Here is a 16798-nt window from a genome sequence, read left to right on the forward strand (position 1 = left end):
TCGACACGGGTAGGTCAGCGCCCCATAATGGCTTGACACGGGAAGGTCGGCACCCCAGAATGGTCGTACCGGGTAGGTCGGGCACCCCATAAATGCCTAGTAGTATGTATGTGATATGATTGTATGGTATGTGGTACGATGGGGGAACTCACTAAGCTTCGTGCTTACAGTTTTCAGTTTTTGTTTCAGGTACCTCTTCAGCGAAGGGGAAGGAGCCGGCGTGGTAGCGGCACATCATACACACACACACTTTGGTTTTCCACATTATGATATATTCTGGGATTGTACTCTGACACTATTACTATTTTCATGTGTTGGGTATTTAGACACGAGATATGTTTATTGAAATGATATGATCGTATGACGTTTTACTACAATTGTTTTACAAACTACTTAATTTAAATGAAATTTTTGGACGTGAAATTTGGGTCGTTACAAGTTGGTATCAGAGCCTTGGTTTGAGGGATTTGGACACACTTTCGGGGTCGTCTGGACTCAAACCGAGGGATTAAAATATTTTATAAGAAAATAGTTTTCTAAATAATAAAATAGAAGAGATTTTGTTTCAGAAAGAACAAGTGTGTGGTGTGCGCGACCGGCCGAGTTCAAGTAAGTACTCCCCAAAGTACCCATACAAGTTTATGTTACGTTATCAGTTTCAGTAGAACAACATGCTAGAATAGGACTAAGGATCTAGGAGTGATGCCTTATGTGTCTGCTTTATATGCTTCATCTTATGAGAGTTGCATGCTAGATTTGAGTAGACAGCAGTAGGATAGCCTGTTTAGGTTATGTCTTATTGTATGAGCTTAGCATTGTATTAGAGTTGCTTGAGATTGTTTCCTTTTGTTCGAATGCTGTTTGCTTTGTGCTTTGTGGGCCTTGAGTGATGGGAGTTAGCTGTTAGGTGAATACGTTAAAGTCGCATGTGATAAGGGTTGAATAATCTCAGAGTGTTGGATTTGACCCTATGGCGTAGCTCTTGTTTGAGTCCTAACCGTTATGGGGATGAGTCCCTTACTCGAAGGATTATCTAAGCCTTGTTGCATGTGATTGTATTCAGGTAATGGCTAATTGGCATTACAAAGAGACCTTCAACAGCTGAGGACCGGTTTGGGTGGAGTCAGAGGTTTCCTAGGGTAAGCCTAGGATACGAGTAGCAGAGATCAGCAGTGGTAAAAGGGATATGGTGGAGTCAAGGCAGTCCTTGAGGAAGGTACGGATAGATGTGGAAGGTAGTATAGGCCCGTACTACTGGAAGCAGAGGATCCATACCCGACTTAGGGAAGGCTAAGACAAGACCGGGGAACTTGTAATAGATGTGATCCCTTTAAAGATATCAGTATCACTAATAGTTGCCTGTATGTATTGCAGAATGGTGGTACTACATCAGAGGCCAGCAGTTGGCAGTTCTGGAGAGGGATCGGGTTCGGGATCAGGTTCTAAGTCAGCAGATGAGAGGCTACGTGATTTCATCGCATCAGAGATCACCAGAGGCATCCTTGAGTCGACCCCCATCATTTTCGGGTCGATCAAGGAAGGGATAGTTGAGCTGATGGAGGATCGCCTCAGAGCGTTCAGGAGCGACATGGCATCTGGCCAGTCAGGATCTCGCACACTGTCCTTTAAGGACTTCAGGGGCAGTGGTGCGCCGGATTTCCATGGGGCAAAGGACCCCATAGCTGCCAGGCGGTGGATTGCAGACATCGAGTCTACACAGTTGACTAGCTTCTACCTCGAGGGGTCGAAGGTGAGATATGCAGCAGGATGTTTACGAGACCGAGCTAGAGATTGGTGGGAGTCCGTTGGTGATGATGGGTTTTGAGCATTCTAACACTTCCTAAGTGTACATGCAACCCTAATAACCTTGGATCTATGTTTGTCTAATTATCATGCAAAGTGAATTCCAAGGTTATATTCCTATCTAGCATACATGGGGAACAATTTTAACTTGAATCATAGATAGAATAACTTACCTTGTTGTTGCTTGTGTTCCTTGAAACCTTGTGAGCCTAGCACCCCAAGTGTGATGCCTCAAATGCTTCACACAACACCAAATGCTCTTGGAAAGACTCTTGAGATAACACACACTTCTCAAAATCGGCCAAGCCCTCTTGTTTCTTATTAGTGCCGATTTTTGGTGGAGAATGGGATCCTTATATAGTGTTGACACATCTAGGGTTACACCATGTAAACCCTAATGTGTCATGACTCTTCATTTTCATGACCCATGGGTTTGTAACTCCCATGGAGCATCCATGGAGCATCCTATGGGTAGAACCCAACTTGATAATCCATGGAGCCTCTTAGCCCACTATACAAGATATGGATGAACCCATATATTTAATTAGTTAACCTTTGATCACTTAATTAATTCCAAATTAATTCTTGATCAAACTAATCAAATAATATTATTAATATATTAGAACTTATAATATATTAATAATCTCCAAGTGTTATTTCTCTCATTTAGTCTAACCAATTGCATGGTGCCATGCAACCCAAATGGACCATGCCGGGTCGGGTCAAGTACAAGCCCGAAATAGTTATGGACTTAGACACCTTATCCAACAGTCTCCCACTTGGATAAGTCTAATAACTATATCTCTAGTACTTCAGGAACCGACCGGCAATCGTAGCTCTTTCAAGGTTTCTCGGAACTGAGAAGATGATAGTACGCCATTTAAGATAAGTGATCATATAATCCTCCGTTCTAGATATCAGCCGGACAAATACATGGAACAATGTCTTACTTATTGTCCAGCAGTTTGTTTCCCGATTTCCGATTTGTTTGACATAGAACTTAATTGAACACATCAACTTAGTTCTGACCGGGCCCGGTACATGGGTCAAAACAAAATCATCGAGGGGCCCAGATATCAGCTTCTAATCCAAGAAGGAATAGATAAACTTCAACTCATATGTTTGTTCTACCACTCATTGAATTACACACAAAAGTACGTTTTATAACATCGAGTTACCAATGCGGTTTCGTACAGTCAATGCATAACCAACTTGTAAGTAACAAATCATATCTCTAGGTTTGAAGACTTATATGATATTACCGTCTCACGATCACTCGAGATAGAATTCCATGAAGTGATTCCAGTGAGCGTGGGTTGAGTCCAATGCTCAGAACTTATGAGCACTCATGATTGTTGTAGCCTTGTCCAACACCTTAGACCTCTACAACCCATCATGACAGTCTTGATTCATACCTACTTCCGACATATGACCGACTGTGGAGGTTTGAATAATATGTTACACCAAACAAAATTATTCTGGAAGTCAAAACATGCAAAAGAAATATAGTAAACGATTGACAAGAGATAGCAACACTTTACTCATAAATAAAACACCTTTTATTCATCATCAAATGTCAATTACACTTTACAAATTTCTGGGTTATCTAACTACTAAAACTTATATCATCCTTCAGCCCTATGCTCCGAGCATGCTGGAGATGCTTAACCCTACTCAGTCCCTTCGTGAGGGGATCTGCTGGGTTCTCATCCGATGATACCCTCTTTGCCACGAGGAGTCCTTCTTCGATCCGATGTCTAATGAAATGGTATTTTCTGTCGATGTGTCTGGATCTCCCATGATCCCTTGGTTCCTTGGCTAAGGCAACAGCACTTTCACTATCACAGAAAATTTCCATTGGCTCTTTAATAGCTGGTACAACTCCAAGGTCTCCAATGAAGTTCTTCAGCCATATAGCCTCCTTTGCTGCTTCGCTAGCTGCAATATACTCTGATTCACAAGTAGAATCTGCCACTGTCTCTTGCTTGGAACTCTTCCAAGAAATTGCTCCTCCGTTTAGGGTAAAGACCCAGCCCGACTGAGAGCGGAAATTATCCCTATCAGTCTGAAAGCTAGCATCACTATACCCTACAACTCTCAAGTCATCACTTCCACCAAGGGTAAGGACCCAGTCCTTAGTCCTCCGTAGGTACTTGAGGATATTCTTTACCGCAGTCCAGTGTGCCTTGCCAGGGTTCGCCTGATACCTGCTAACCATGCTCAAGGCAAAAGCTACATCGGGTCGAGTACACGTCATAGCATACATGATCGATCCTACAGCCGAAGCGTAAGGTGTTCGACTCATTTCTGCTATCTCAGCCTCAGTGCTAGGGCTTTGTGTCTTACTCAATCTGGTGTTACTCTGGATGGGTAACTCTCCTTTCTTGGAATCCTGCATGCTGAATCGCTTCAGCACTTTATCCAAGTAGGTACTCTGACTAAGTCCAATTAGTCTTTTACTCCGATCTCTCAAGATTCTTATCCCTAGAATATAGGCAGCTTCACCAAGGTCCTTCATAGCGAAACACTTCCCAAGCCAGGACTTTACTTCCTGCAGGGTTGGAATGTCGTTTCCTATGAGTAGTATGTCATCCACATACAATACCAAGAAGCTAACTATACTCCCACTAGCCTTGACATACACACAAGATTCATCTTCACTCCTAGAAAAGCCAAATTCCTTGACCTTTTCATCAAAGCAAAGATTCCATCTGCGAGGTGCTTGCTTCAATCCATAAATGGATTTCTCAAGCTTACACACTCTATTAGGGTACTCGTTGCTGACAAAACCCTCTGGCTGACTCATGTAAACATCTTCAGCCAGCTTCCCATTAAGGAAAGCGGTTTTGACATCCATCTGCCATATTTCATAATCATGAAACGCAGCTATGGCTAACAGAACCCGAATAGACTTAATCTTGGCTACTGGAGAAAAGGTCTCATCATAGTCCACTCCAGGAATTTGAGAGAAGCCCTTTGCAACCAGTCTAGCCTTATAAGTGTGTACTTTACCATCCATGTCGGTCTTCTTCTTGAAGACCCATTTGCACCCTACTGTCTTACGACCTGGTACATTCTCAACCAAGTTCCAAACTTGATTGTCATACATGGATTGTATCTCGCTATCCATAGCCTCTTTCCATTTAGCAGACTCGGGGCCTGCCATGGCTTCCTCGTAGCTGTTAGGGTCATCTTGACTTACTAGTGTTTCATCACTAATAAGTGTCTCACCTTCTGCAGTAATATGGAATCCATAGTAATGCTCAGGTGCACTCCTAACTCTCGTGGAACGTCTCAGAGGTACAGATTTGTCAATTTGCTCAACAGGAGTTTCCTCCTCAAGTTGAGGGCTAGAGTTTGAAGTTCCTTCACCGCTTGATTCTTGAATTTCTTCAAGATCAATTTGCCTCCCACTGTCTCCTTGGCTTATAAACTCTCTTTCTCGAAAGACTCCTCTTCTTGCTACAAAGACCACATTGTCACTAGGTCTGTAGAAGAGGTAACCAAAGGAATGTTGTGGGTAACCGATGAAAATACACCTCTCGCTTTGGGGTTCGAGCTTATCATGAGTCTCGCGTCTCACGAAAGCCTCGCAACCCCAAATCTTGATGTGGTCTAGTTTAGGTACTTTACCAGTCCACATCTCGTGAGGAGTTTTGGCAACTTTCTTTGTAGGGACTAGATTGAGGATATGGGCGGCAGTCTCTAAGGCATACCCCCAGAATGAGATTGGTAGCGTGGCTCGACTCATCATGGAACGAACCATATCCAACAAGGTTCGATTACGCCTCTCAGCCACACCATTCAACTGTGGTGTCCTGGGAGGTGTCAATTGTGAGACTATCCCACATTCCCTTAGATAGTCGAGGAACTCTGAACTAAGATACTCACCACCACGATCGGATCGAAGCATCTTAATGTTCCTGCCCAATTGATTCTCGACTTCCTGTTTAAATTCCTTAAACCTCTCGAAAGTCTCTGACTTATGCTTGATCAAGTAGACATATCCATATCTACTATAATCATCAGTAAAAGTCAAATAATAACGATTAGCATCCCTTGTGGCATGTTTGAATGGTCCACACACATCCGTGTGTATAAGGTCCAACAAACCTTCACCCCTCTCACATGAACCTGTGAAGGGTGACTTTGTCATTTTTCCAAGTAAGCATGATTCGCAACTATCATCTGACTTTAGGTCAAACGACTCCAAGACTCCATCCTTTTGGAGTTGGCCTATGCGTTTCTTGCTTATATGTCCAAGACGACAATGCCATAATGATGCTTTATCCAAGTTATTATTAGTAGAATCAATACACAAAACATTATTTCCCAAGTTATCTATAACAGATACAGCTTCATACACACCATCACAAGGTAATGCTTTAAAATAAAAGACATTATTATAGAACACATCTATAGAACCAACTTCATTATTAAATGAAAAGGTAAACCCTTGTTTGTACAAAGCATGAAAGGAAATAATATTTCTTGCCATTCCTGGCGAATAACAACACTTATTCAAATCTAAACTAAACCCACTACTTAGCGATAAAGTATAAACTCCAATCTTGGTAACAGGTATAACTTTCCTATTCCCCATGATCAAGTTTATCCTTCCTTGCTCCACATCCTCACTTCTTCTTAGTCCCTGCAAGTCACAACAAATGTGAATACCACACCCGGTATCAAGGACCCAAGAATTAGAATGGGGTGAGTTATTAGAAATGATAGTGTAAATACCTGCATGGTTGGGTTTAACTTTCCCATCCTTCACATCTTGCTGGTATTTTGGGCAGTTCCGCTTCCAATGAGCTTTTTCATGGCAATAGAAGCATTCAGCCTCTTTTGGGTCAGAAGAAGGAGTAACGAAACCTTTCTTGGTTCTACTTGAAGAAGAGCCATCAAGGGTCCGAGCCTTGGTACCCTTAGAAGAGCTCTTTCTCTTCCTCCCTCGACTTTTCCCGATTGCCAAAACCGGAGTAGAGTTTTGAGTAGGAGTGATAGCAACCGACTTCCCCTTAAGACCTGTTTCTGCGGTCTTGAGAAGTCCCTGAAGTTTGCTGAGAGTGACTTCTTCCTTGTTCATGTGATATGTCATGCGGAATTGATCATAGCACGATGGTAAGGAATGCAAAATAATATCTATTGCAAGATCCTCCGGGAAGTTCACATTAAGCTTCAGCAAACGATCCACATACCTTTGCATTTTCTTCATGTGGCTCGTGACGGATTCCCCGTCCTTCATCATGGTTGTTATCATGGAGCAGATGATTTCATACCTCTCTTGTCTTGCACTTTGATGGTATCTTTCCATCAAATCTTGGTGCATGTCATAAGGGTAGAAATCCTCATAAGACTTTTGGAGTTCCGCTGTCATCGTGGCCGTCATGATGCAAGCCACTTTCGTAGCATCCTTTTCATGTGCCCGAAATTCAGCGATCTCCTGAGGAGTTGCAGTGGACTCATTAATCTCCTTAAGCTCCTTGTCAAGGACATATTCTTTGTCCTCGTAGCGGGTAATCATCCTGATGTTTCTGATCCACTCATTGAAGTTGGATCCATCAAAGGTGACTTTCCCACACAAGTTCATAAGGGAAAAGGAGCCATTAGGATTAGAGCCAGAAGCATTGTTGAAAGACATCTGAAGGAGAGAGGACAAGATTAGTTTAGATATAAGAGAGTCCTTAATAAAACACCCAAATGTAATATTAAGGCTAGGATCCAATCACAATATAATATAACTTAGAAGAGGTATGCCGTAATCTAAGCTATATCATATTTGAAAGGTAGGTGAATGACGATTCACCAATTTCCACCACGAAAACCGCAATATTTTAGTATTAGGTTTTGAATGGTTCTTAGAAATTCCTAGATTCTTTGAGATTCAATGAACTTTTCAAAGGCATGTTTCAATCTCGAGTGTGCCCTCCAGGTTTTGTGACTGGGATGCCGAGGATCACAAAACGAGGTGTGAAGTAACCATGCAAATCACTTGGTACCCTTAAAGTTTATCACTCAATCGATGTGCCGGTTAACCACACACGCTCCATCGATACTATAATAAACCCTAAGTCACCCTTTACCTACCTTGTTAAGTCCAAGTTAGTGTGCCGGTTAACCACACACGCTCCACCAACGACTTAATCAAAGTGTAAAGTGTAATTTCATGGAATAGCACCTTATTCACATTTTTCCTAAAGTAACTAAGATTGGGAATTTAATAAAACATTTAGTTACTTTATAATATTCATCATACTTTGAATGAGAATTAATAAGTCCTTGTCTTACCCGTTCGGCTAACGACCCTCCACCGATCAAGCAAGCGGTGGGTGAGAGTGGACACCCATTAAGTCACCATTTTATAGGCAACAACCTTATACCCACCTTATAGACCGGCTTCGTGAATGAGGCGTACTAGCGGTAAGACGACTTTGTTCTTATACATATATATATAATTATTAAATCATAATAATATAAGTATAAGGGTTGAATTTTAACTTTTAAAATTCTAGGGGTTGGAACTAAAGTTTTAACTTAACTTTACTTGTTCCAAAACTTGAGGGCAAGTTTTGTAAACTTTCAAAACTTTTCATTTCTTGTAACTTATGAGTTTAATAGAGTAATAAAATGAGGACTTTTCATTTTTCTAACTCTTGTGTTCTTTTAATGGTTTTTTAATCCAAGGGACTTTTGGTTTTCCATAACTTGAGGACAAGTTATGGACTCCATTAAAACACATTATGATCATGAATTAATCTACCACATAGGTTACAAATAATTCCTATGATCATCTAAACATCATAAGAACAAGAACATGAATATGAACACTTTCAAGAATCAAAATCACATTTAATCTTTGTAATTTTGATAACTAGTTGTTGTAAATGAGTTAGAAAAGACATTACACCTTCTAAAATAAGTTTTCAAGTACCAAAACATTTTAGGGTAATGATTCTAATCCATTTCCAGCAACACAAGTCGAAATTCTGCACTCTGTCGACCCTACTCGCCGAGTGCATAAACCTACTCGCCGAGTAGGTTGAAGATACACATGAACTCGTCGAGTCCTCCCCATGGACTCGCCGAGTCCATCAGTCAGACAGCAAGATTTTCGACTTTCTTCAACTTTTAAGCACAAATAACAAACAAACAAGCCTAGGCTCTGATACCACTGATGGGTTTTGAGCATTCTAACACTTCCTAAGTGTACATGCAACCCTAATAACCTTGGATCTATGTTTGTCTAATTATCATGCAAAGTGAATTCCAAGGTTATATTCCTATCTAGCATACATGGGGAACAATTTTAACTTGAATCATAGATAGAATAACTTACCTTGTTGTTGCTTGTGTTCCTTGAAACCTTGTGAGCCTAGCACCCCAAGTGTGATGCCTCAAATGCTTCACACAACACCAAATGCTCTTGGAAAGACTCTTGAGATAACACACACTTCTCAAAATCGGCCAAGCCCTCTTGTTTCTTATTAGTGCCGATTTTTGGTGGAGAATGGGATCCTTATATAGTGTTGACACATCTAGGGTTACACCATGTAAACCCTAATGTGTCATGACTCTTCATTTTCATGACCCATGGGTTTGTAACTCCCATGGAGCATCCATGGAGCATCCTATGGGTAGAACCCAACTTGATAATCCATGGAGCCTCTTAGCCCACTATACAAGATATGGATGAAACCATATATTTAATTAGTTAACCTTTGATCACTTAATTAATTCCAAATTAATTCTTGATCAAACTAATCAAATAATATTATTAATATATTAGAACTTATAATATATTAATAATCTCCAAGTGTTATTTCTCTCATTTAGTCTAACCAATTGCATGGTGCCATGCAACCCAAATGGACCATGCCGGGTCGGGTCAAGTACAAGCCCGAAATAGTTATGGACTTAGACACCTTATCCAACAGGTGACTCATTGCGAGCCTCGGCTGTTGAGGCTATGACCTGGTCAGACTTTGTGACCAGGTTCAGGGCAGAGTTTGCGCCGGCTGTCGAGCTTCAGCAGCTGGCCAGGGAGTTTTTGGATATGAGGCAAGGATTGTATTGCCCCTGCCTCAGTTATTCATACGTCTGAGTTGCTATGTTTCCACTACAACCAGAGGGGCCACAAGAAGGCTAACTGCCACCAGTTGACAGCAACATCAGCGCCAGTGAAGGCGCCAGCTCCAGCGACCTTGCGGATCACTGATGGCCGGCAGGGCAAGGCAGAGGCTCCAGTGGTGAGGAGTCGGGCATTTCAGCTGACTACCAAGGAGGCACACGCCACACCCGATGTGGTGACAGGCTCGTTCCATGTGAACAATATCCCAGTTCAGGTGTTGTTTGACTTGAGTGTCACCCGATCGTTTGTTTCTCTTGCGCTTATCAAGAGGTTTACTGAGTCTTCGGGCATGTTGGATTGCCCTTTGGAGGTAGAGATTGTCGATGATTGATCGGTGCGAGCATCATCAGTGTTCAGAGATTGTGTCCTAAGGTTGTTTGAGGAGCGCTACTTGGTGGATTTGGTTCCCATTCCGCTGCATGGGAACAAGGTGATTATAGGCATGGATTGGTTGAGCCCTAATGGGGCGGTGATAGATTGGACATAGCAGCTGGTGCGGATCAGGACCCCGAGTGGGGGAGAGTTGGTGATTCACGACGAGAGGCCACATCGTGGACCCACATTATGTTCAGCAGCGAGAGCTAGGCGCTACCTTCAGCAGGGTTGCGCGGGATATGTCGCGTATGTTATGGATACCCGGGAGTTAGGTAAGGTGACAGTGAGCAAGGTTCCGGTGGTACGAGACTACACTGATGTGTTCCCAAAGGATCTTCTTGGAATACCTCCCGAGCGAAAGGTAGAGTTCAGGATCGACCTAGTCCCTGGTGCGGCTCTGATAGCCAAGGCACCATATCGATTGGCTCCTCCCGAGATGCATGAGTTGTCTACACAGCTGTAGGAGCTGTTAGACAAGGGGATCATTAGACCGAGCAGTTCACCCTGGGGAGCCCCGATTCTGTTTGTAAAGAAGAAGGACGGGTCGCATCAGATGTACATATATTATCGGGAGCTGAACAAGGTAACGGCGAAGATCCGTTACCCACTCCCGAGTATTGATGATCTCTTTGACCAGTTACAGGGAGCATCTTGGTTCTCCAAGATCGATTTGCGTTCGGGTTATCATCAGATGAGGGTCAGAGAGGAGGATGTGCAGAAGACCGCGTTTCGGACGCGCTATGGCCATTATGAGCTCGTGGTGATGCCGTTTGGGCTCACCAATGCCCCTGCCGCGTTCATGGACCTCATGAACCGTATGTGCAGACTGATGCTGGATCGGTCTATGATAGTTTTCATTGACGACATCTTCGTTTATTCGAAGACGCAGGAGGAGCACGAGGGGCATCTGCGAGAGGTGTTGGAGACCCTGAGGAGGGAGAGCTTATACGCTAAGTTTTCCAAGTGTGAGTTCTGTTTGCACGAGGTGCAGTTTCTCGGACACATTGTCAACTAGGACGAGATTTCAGTGGATCCGGCCAAGGTGGAGGCCATGATGAAGTGGGAGGTTCCGAAGTCTCCATCCGAGATTCGGAGTTTCCTGGGATTAGCGGGCTACTATCGGAGATTCATTCAGGACTTCTCCAAGATAGTCGTACCCCTGACACGGTTGACCAAGAAAGTCGTGGTCTTTCGATGGGGGCCTGAGCAGCAAACGGTGTTTGAGGTTCTGAGGCAGAGATTGTGCGAGGCGCCAATCTTAGCCCTGCCAGAGGGCGTAGAGGATTTTGTGGTATACTGTGACGCGTCTATTTCAAGTTTGGGCGCGGTATTGATGCAAACAGGGCATGTCATTGCTTATGCCTCGAGGCAGCTGAAGGCTCACGAGGCGAATTACCCGATGCACGATTTAGAGTTGGGGACGGTGGTCTTCGCCCTCAAGATTTGGCGGCATTACCTCTATGGGGTTCGGTGTACCATTTACACGGACCACAAGAGCCTGAGGTATCTCATGGACCTGTCGAATCTGAACATGAGGCAGCGTCGGTGGCTTGACGTGGTAAAGGATTATGATTGTGAGATCCTTTACCACCCGGGGAAGGCCAATGTGGTGGCTGATGCGCTTAGCCGCAAGGCGGTGCCGATCAGGGATATTTGCGTGCGGATGACAGTGGTGACTCCGCTATTAGAGCGGATTCGGGAAGCCCAGTAGGAGGCCATGAAGGAGGAACACCGAAAGAGTGAGCGCATAGTGGGTCAGGTTTCCTCCTTCGATTATGACAACCGAGGATTATTGACACTACACCGTAGGGTGTGGGTGCCGTATCACGGAGGCGTGCGCCATGTCTTGATGGAGGAGGCGCATAAATCCCGATTCTCCATTCATCCCGGGGCAACGAAGATGTATAGGGATCTTCGTTTAGACTATTGGTGGCCCTGCATGAAGCGGGATGTGGCTTGGTATGTGGAGCGGTGTTTGACCTGCAGGAAGGTCAAGGCCGAGCATCAGAGACCGCACCGCAATATGCAGCCGTTAGATATCCCGTTGTGGAAATGGGAAGATATTACGATGGATTTTATCATGAAGCTTCCTAGGACCGCGCGAGGAGTGGATTCGATATGGGTCATCGTGGATCGATTGACCAAGAACGCCCATTTTATTCCGATTCAGGAGAGCATATCGGCCGAAAAGTTAGCCGACATCTATATCAGGGAGATAGTGGCGCGGCACGGGGTGTCGGTATCAGTGATTTCATATAGGGATGTGCGTTTCACTTCCAGGTTTTGTAAGAAGTTTCATGACGAGTTGGGCACTCGTCTGCATTTTAGCACCGCCTTTCACCCACAGACAGATGGTCAGAGTGAGCGGACCATCCAGACTCTTGAGGATATGTTGCGGGCATGCGTGCTAGACTTTGGTGGTAGTTAGGATACCTATCTTCCTCTAGCTGAGTTCTCATACAACAACAGCTATCACACGAGTATTGACCATCCTCCCTTCGAGATGTTGTACGGGAGAAGGTGCAGGACCCCTATATGTTGGGGAGAAGTTGGCCAGAGGGTCATGGGGAGCACCGAAGTGGTGCTCAAGACGACCGAGAGGATTCAGCAGGTGCAGAGTAGGCTTTAGACTGCTCAGAGTCGGCAGAAAAGCTATGCCGACAAGCGCCGATCAGACATGGAGTTCCGGGTCGGGGATATGGTTCTTATGAAGGTGTCGCCATGGAAGGGCGTCATCCGATTCAGGAAGCGGGGCAAGTTGGGCCCTAGGAACATTGGACCATTCAGGGTTCTAGCACGGGTGGTCAAGGTGGCGTACCGGTTGGATCTGCCAGCCGAACTCAGTCAGATCCACAACACCTTCCACGTCTTGCAGGTATGGAAATGCCTAGTGGACGACTCAGCGGTGGTGCCTTTAGAGGATATCCAGGTTGATGACAGTCTGAATTACATTGAGCGGCCAGTAGCGATCCTCGACCGGAGGTCGAAGGATCTGAGGAACAAGAGGGTGCAGCTAGTAAAGGTGCAATGGCAGCACCAGAAGGGTTCGGAGTGGACTTGGGAACTGGTAGAAGATATGAGGGAGCACTATCCCGAGATTTTTCAGGAGCGAGCGGAAGACTTCGAGGACAAAGTCTAAAATAACTGGAGGAGATTTGTATCACCTGGTTCCTGGTATGTAATTTAAACTAAGTATTTTTGCATTTTTAGCTGGAACTCAGCGAGTTGTAGACCCGAATCGCCGAGTAGGGTCGGGATATCGAGCATGTTTAAGTTGGCGACTCAACGAGTCCATATCCTGGACTCGGCGAGTCCGCCAATCTGGAAGAAACCCTAATTTCAAAGGGTTGCACCCTACTTAAACATCGTTTTGTGCCTCATAACGGCCCCCATTGTGTCCAGAACACCCCTCTCAAAGCCCTAACCCCTCTTTTGGTAATTTGAGTGCTTTTGGTGAAATTCCTTGAAGTTTTGGAGAGAAGAAGAAGGTAGATCAAGAGGAGAGGAAGAAGATCCAGAATCTTTGTGCCATTTTAGAGCTTCTAGAGGTGTTAGACTTGAAACCCTCTCTGTTCCTTCATTATTATCTCATTAAGAGCTTATGATAGTCATTTTAAGGCCTCTTCTAGTCTTGATCTTTGAGTAATGAGCTTATAGTGTTAAGGGACTTCAGATCTAGGCATGATTGGGCTCCAGGAGCTTGGATCTACTGCCTTTATGGAGCCATATTACATGGAAACCCTAGATCTACTCTTTTAGTGCATTTTGAGCCCTAAAACCTTCATTGGTGTTTATTTACACGTAAATTTGGAAACTTTACGTGATAATCAAGGCCTAAGAACCCAGATCCATGAATGGAATGCACTGGATTCAAGCAGAATCGAGTATATAGTAATTGCATGCATACGACTCGGCGAGTCGAGTCGCGAGTCCCCAATTTTCCCCCTTTTGAGTTATGTTGAGTGGGATCAGTGAGCTATAAGTGGACTCTATGAATCGGAAGCCAGACTCAGTAATGGAGGGACTCGACGAGTCAATGCCCTGACTCGGCGAGTCCAAGGCAACCTTCTTGCCTCAAGAACAGACCCGACGAGTTGTTCATACAACTCGGCGAGTCACAGACCAGAGTGTTTATCGGAGGAAGATGAACTCGACGAGTTGTTCATATAACTCGGCGAGTCGAATGAAAGACTATTGGATATCTGTACGGAAGGAGAACTCGTCGAGTCATGCCTAACCCGACGAGTAGGGACGGGAGTGAGGACAATCGACTGGATAGGGACTCGAGGAGTTAGTGAGCCAACTCGGCGAGTCGGGTCAACTGGAAGTTGACTTTGACTTTGACTTTTGACTTGGTTAGGGGTAAAATGGTCATTTTACCCTAAGGGCGGTTAGCAGTGTTTGATTGAGTGTTTCGTGGGAATTGTAACCGGAGGATTTTCGGAGCAGCAGCAGCAGACAGACAATTCCCGCGCAGATCAGCAGCTACTTCGAGGTGAGTTACCTTCCAGTAGCGGTGGGTCTGCGGCCGCAATGCCGGCCCACCAGTAGGGTTCGTATGTTAGGTGATTGTCTTTGTGATATCATCTAGGTTTGCTACTACCTGATATGTTATATGCTAGCATGATATGTTGTATGTGTAGAGTTCGGTTGATAGGACCGAAGGGTAGTCAGACACCCCAAATATGTCTGACAGTATGTGATGATATGTTTGCATGCTGGCTTGTATGTTATATGCGATAGAGGTAGTAGGAGGGGACCAATCCCCGAGGTTCGTTTGTTAGGACCGATGGGTAGTCAGCACCCCAGAATGGCCGTACCGGGTAGGTCGGGCACCCCAGAAATGCCTGGCAGTATGTATGTGATATGATTGTATGGTATGTGGTACGATGGGGGAACTCACTAAGCTTCGTGCTTACAATTTTCAGTTTTTTGTTTCAGGTACCTCTTCAGCGAAGGGGAAGGAGTCGGCGTGGTAGCGGCACATCATACACACACACTTTGGTTTTCCGCATTATGATATATATTATGGGATTGTACTCTGACATTATTACTATTTTCATGTGTTGGGTATTTAGACACGAGATATGTTTATTGAAATGATATGATCATATGACGTTTTACTACAATTGTTTTACAAACTACTTAATTTAAATGAAACTTTTGGACGTGAAATTTGGGTCGTTATAGCGAGACTCTTTGATATTCAATGGCTGATAATGATCTACATTATTTCACACGGATCACAAATTCAACCGCCCAAAATTCAAATCCCCTCCAAAAGATTTCACCTTTAAAACCGCGCCCACAATTCATTTCCTTCATCACATTCAAAGTTCAAACCCAATTCAAATTCATCTTTCTCCTTGTGAAAATGTCTGGTCGTGGAAAGGGTGGAAAAGGATTCGGAAAGGGCGGAGCAAAACGTCACCGGAAATTACTCGGTGACAACATTGAGGGAATAACAAAGCCGGCGATTCGGAGGTTGGCTAGAAGAGGCAGAGTCAAGAGAATCAGCGGATTGATTTATGAAGAGACTCGAGGTGTTCTCAAGATCTTTTTGGAGAATGTGATTCGTAATGCGGTGACTTACACGGAGCATGCTCGCCAGAAAACGGTGACTGCCATGGATGTTGTATACGCTCTCAAGAGACAAGGCCGAACTCTTTATAGATTTGGGGGCTAAGTTTGTTTCTCCTTTCCAGTTGATATATGTAATTGATTCGATGGATTTAAATGCTTACTTGGTGAGTGATGTATTGATCTTAATGAAATGCTAATATTCTTCACAAGGCCGTTTGTATTTTGGAGTGTTGTTTTCCCTATTTTTGAATGCTTGGTACTCTCTCCAGTCCATGATTTTTCTAGATTTGATCTTCATTTGTTTGAATCTCGTTTAAAAACTTTTAATTCAGTTTGACCATCAAATGGATTCGATGCAAACAAATCTCGTCAGACCTGACCTTAAAATACTGATTCACCGTGTTCTTGGATGCTTAGCTCTCTGCCACACTGAAGTTTTGTTTAATTTTTGGTTTTTTATTTCTGGATTTGATTGGTGTACGTTTGAATTCGATATGTTGTTGAATCGTTCACAAAAATCTTTATATTACCTTAACACGTTGAATTCAAATAACTCAATTTTGTTAATTCGTGAAGCAAAAGCAGAGGGTCTTAGGTTCATATTTCTTGATGAACTCTTGTAACCCCCAAAAGAAAAATGTCACATCAGATTTCGGAATTGAAACACAAACAAGAAAAACCTAAATTGGAATTTGATCGAATCAACAAAAATTAACATGCTTTGTACTTCGTGCAACGAAGTGGCCCTGCATTTGCAGTAAGCGCAGGCACTTGAGACCCATGAGCTACTGCGAAAGACTGTGCTCTTGAATAACCAGGTGCACAACTTCCATATTCTTATTATTCTCCCTTTTTGTAACCTACAAAAGATTCGGATTTCAAATATTGGGCCAAGAAAATGGATGA

The 16798-nt window shown here is 43.9% G+C and overlaps 1 protein-coding gene across 1 annotated transcript; it reads left to right on the forward strand.

Annotated features, from left to right (window-relative positions):
* Positions 1-15671: 15671 nt before the first annotated feature.
* On the forward strand, positions 15672-16066 carry LOC111899291 (histone H4). The gene has a single exon (XM_023895149.2). The coding sequence runs from the start codon at positions 15684-15686 to the stop codon at positions 15993-15995; it is 312 nt and encodes a 103-aa protein (XP_023750917.1). The 5' UTR covers positions 15672-15683; the 3' UTR covers positions 15996-16066.
* The last annotated feature ends 732 nt before the right edge of the window (positions 16067-16798 follow it).

The sequence above is a fragment of the Lactuca sativa genome, chromosome 1 (genome assembly GCF_002870075.4).
Source record: "Lactuca sativa cultivar Salinas chromosome 1, Lsat_Salinas_v11, whole genome shotgun sequence".
Classification (NCBI taxonomy): domain Eukaryota; kingdom Viridiplantae; phylum Streptophyta; class Magnoliopsida; order Asterales; family Asteraceae; genus Lactuca; species Lactuca sativa.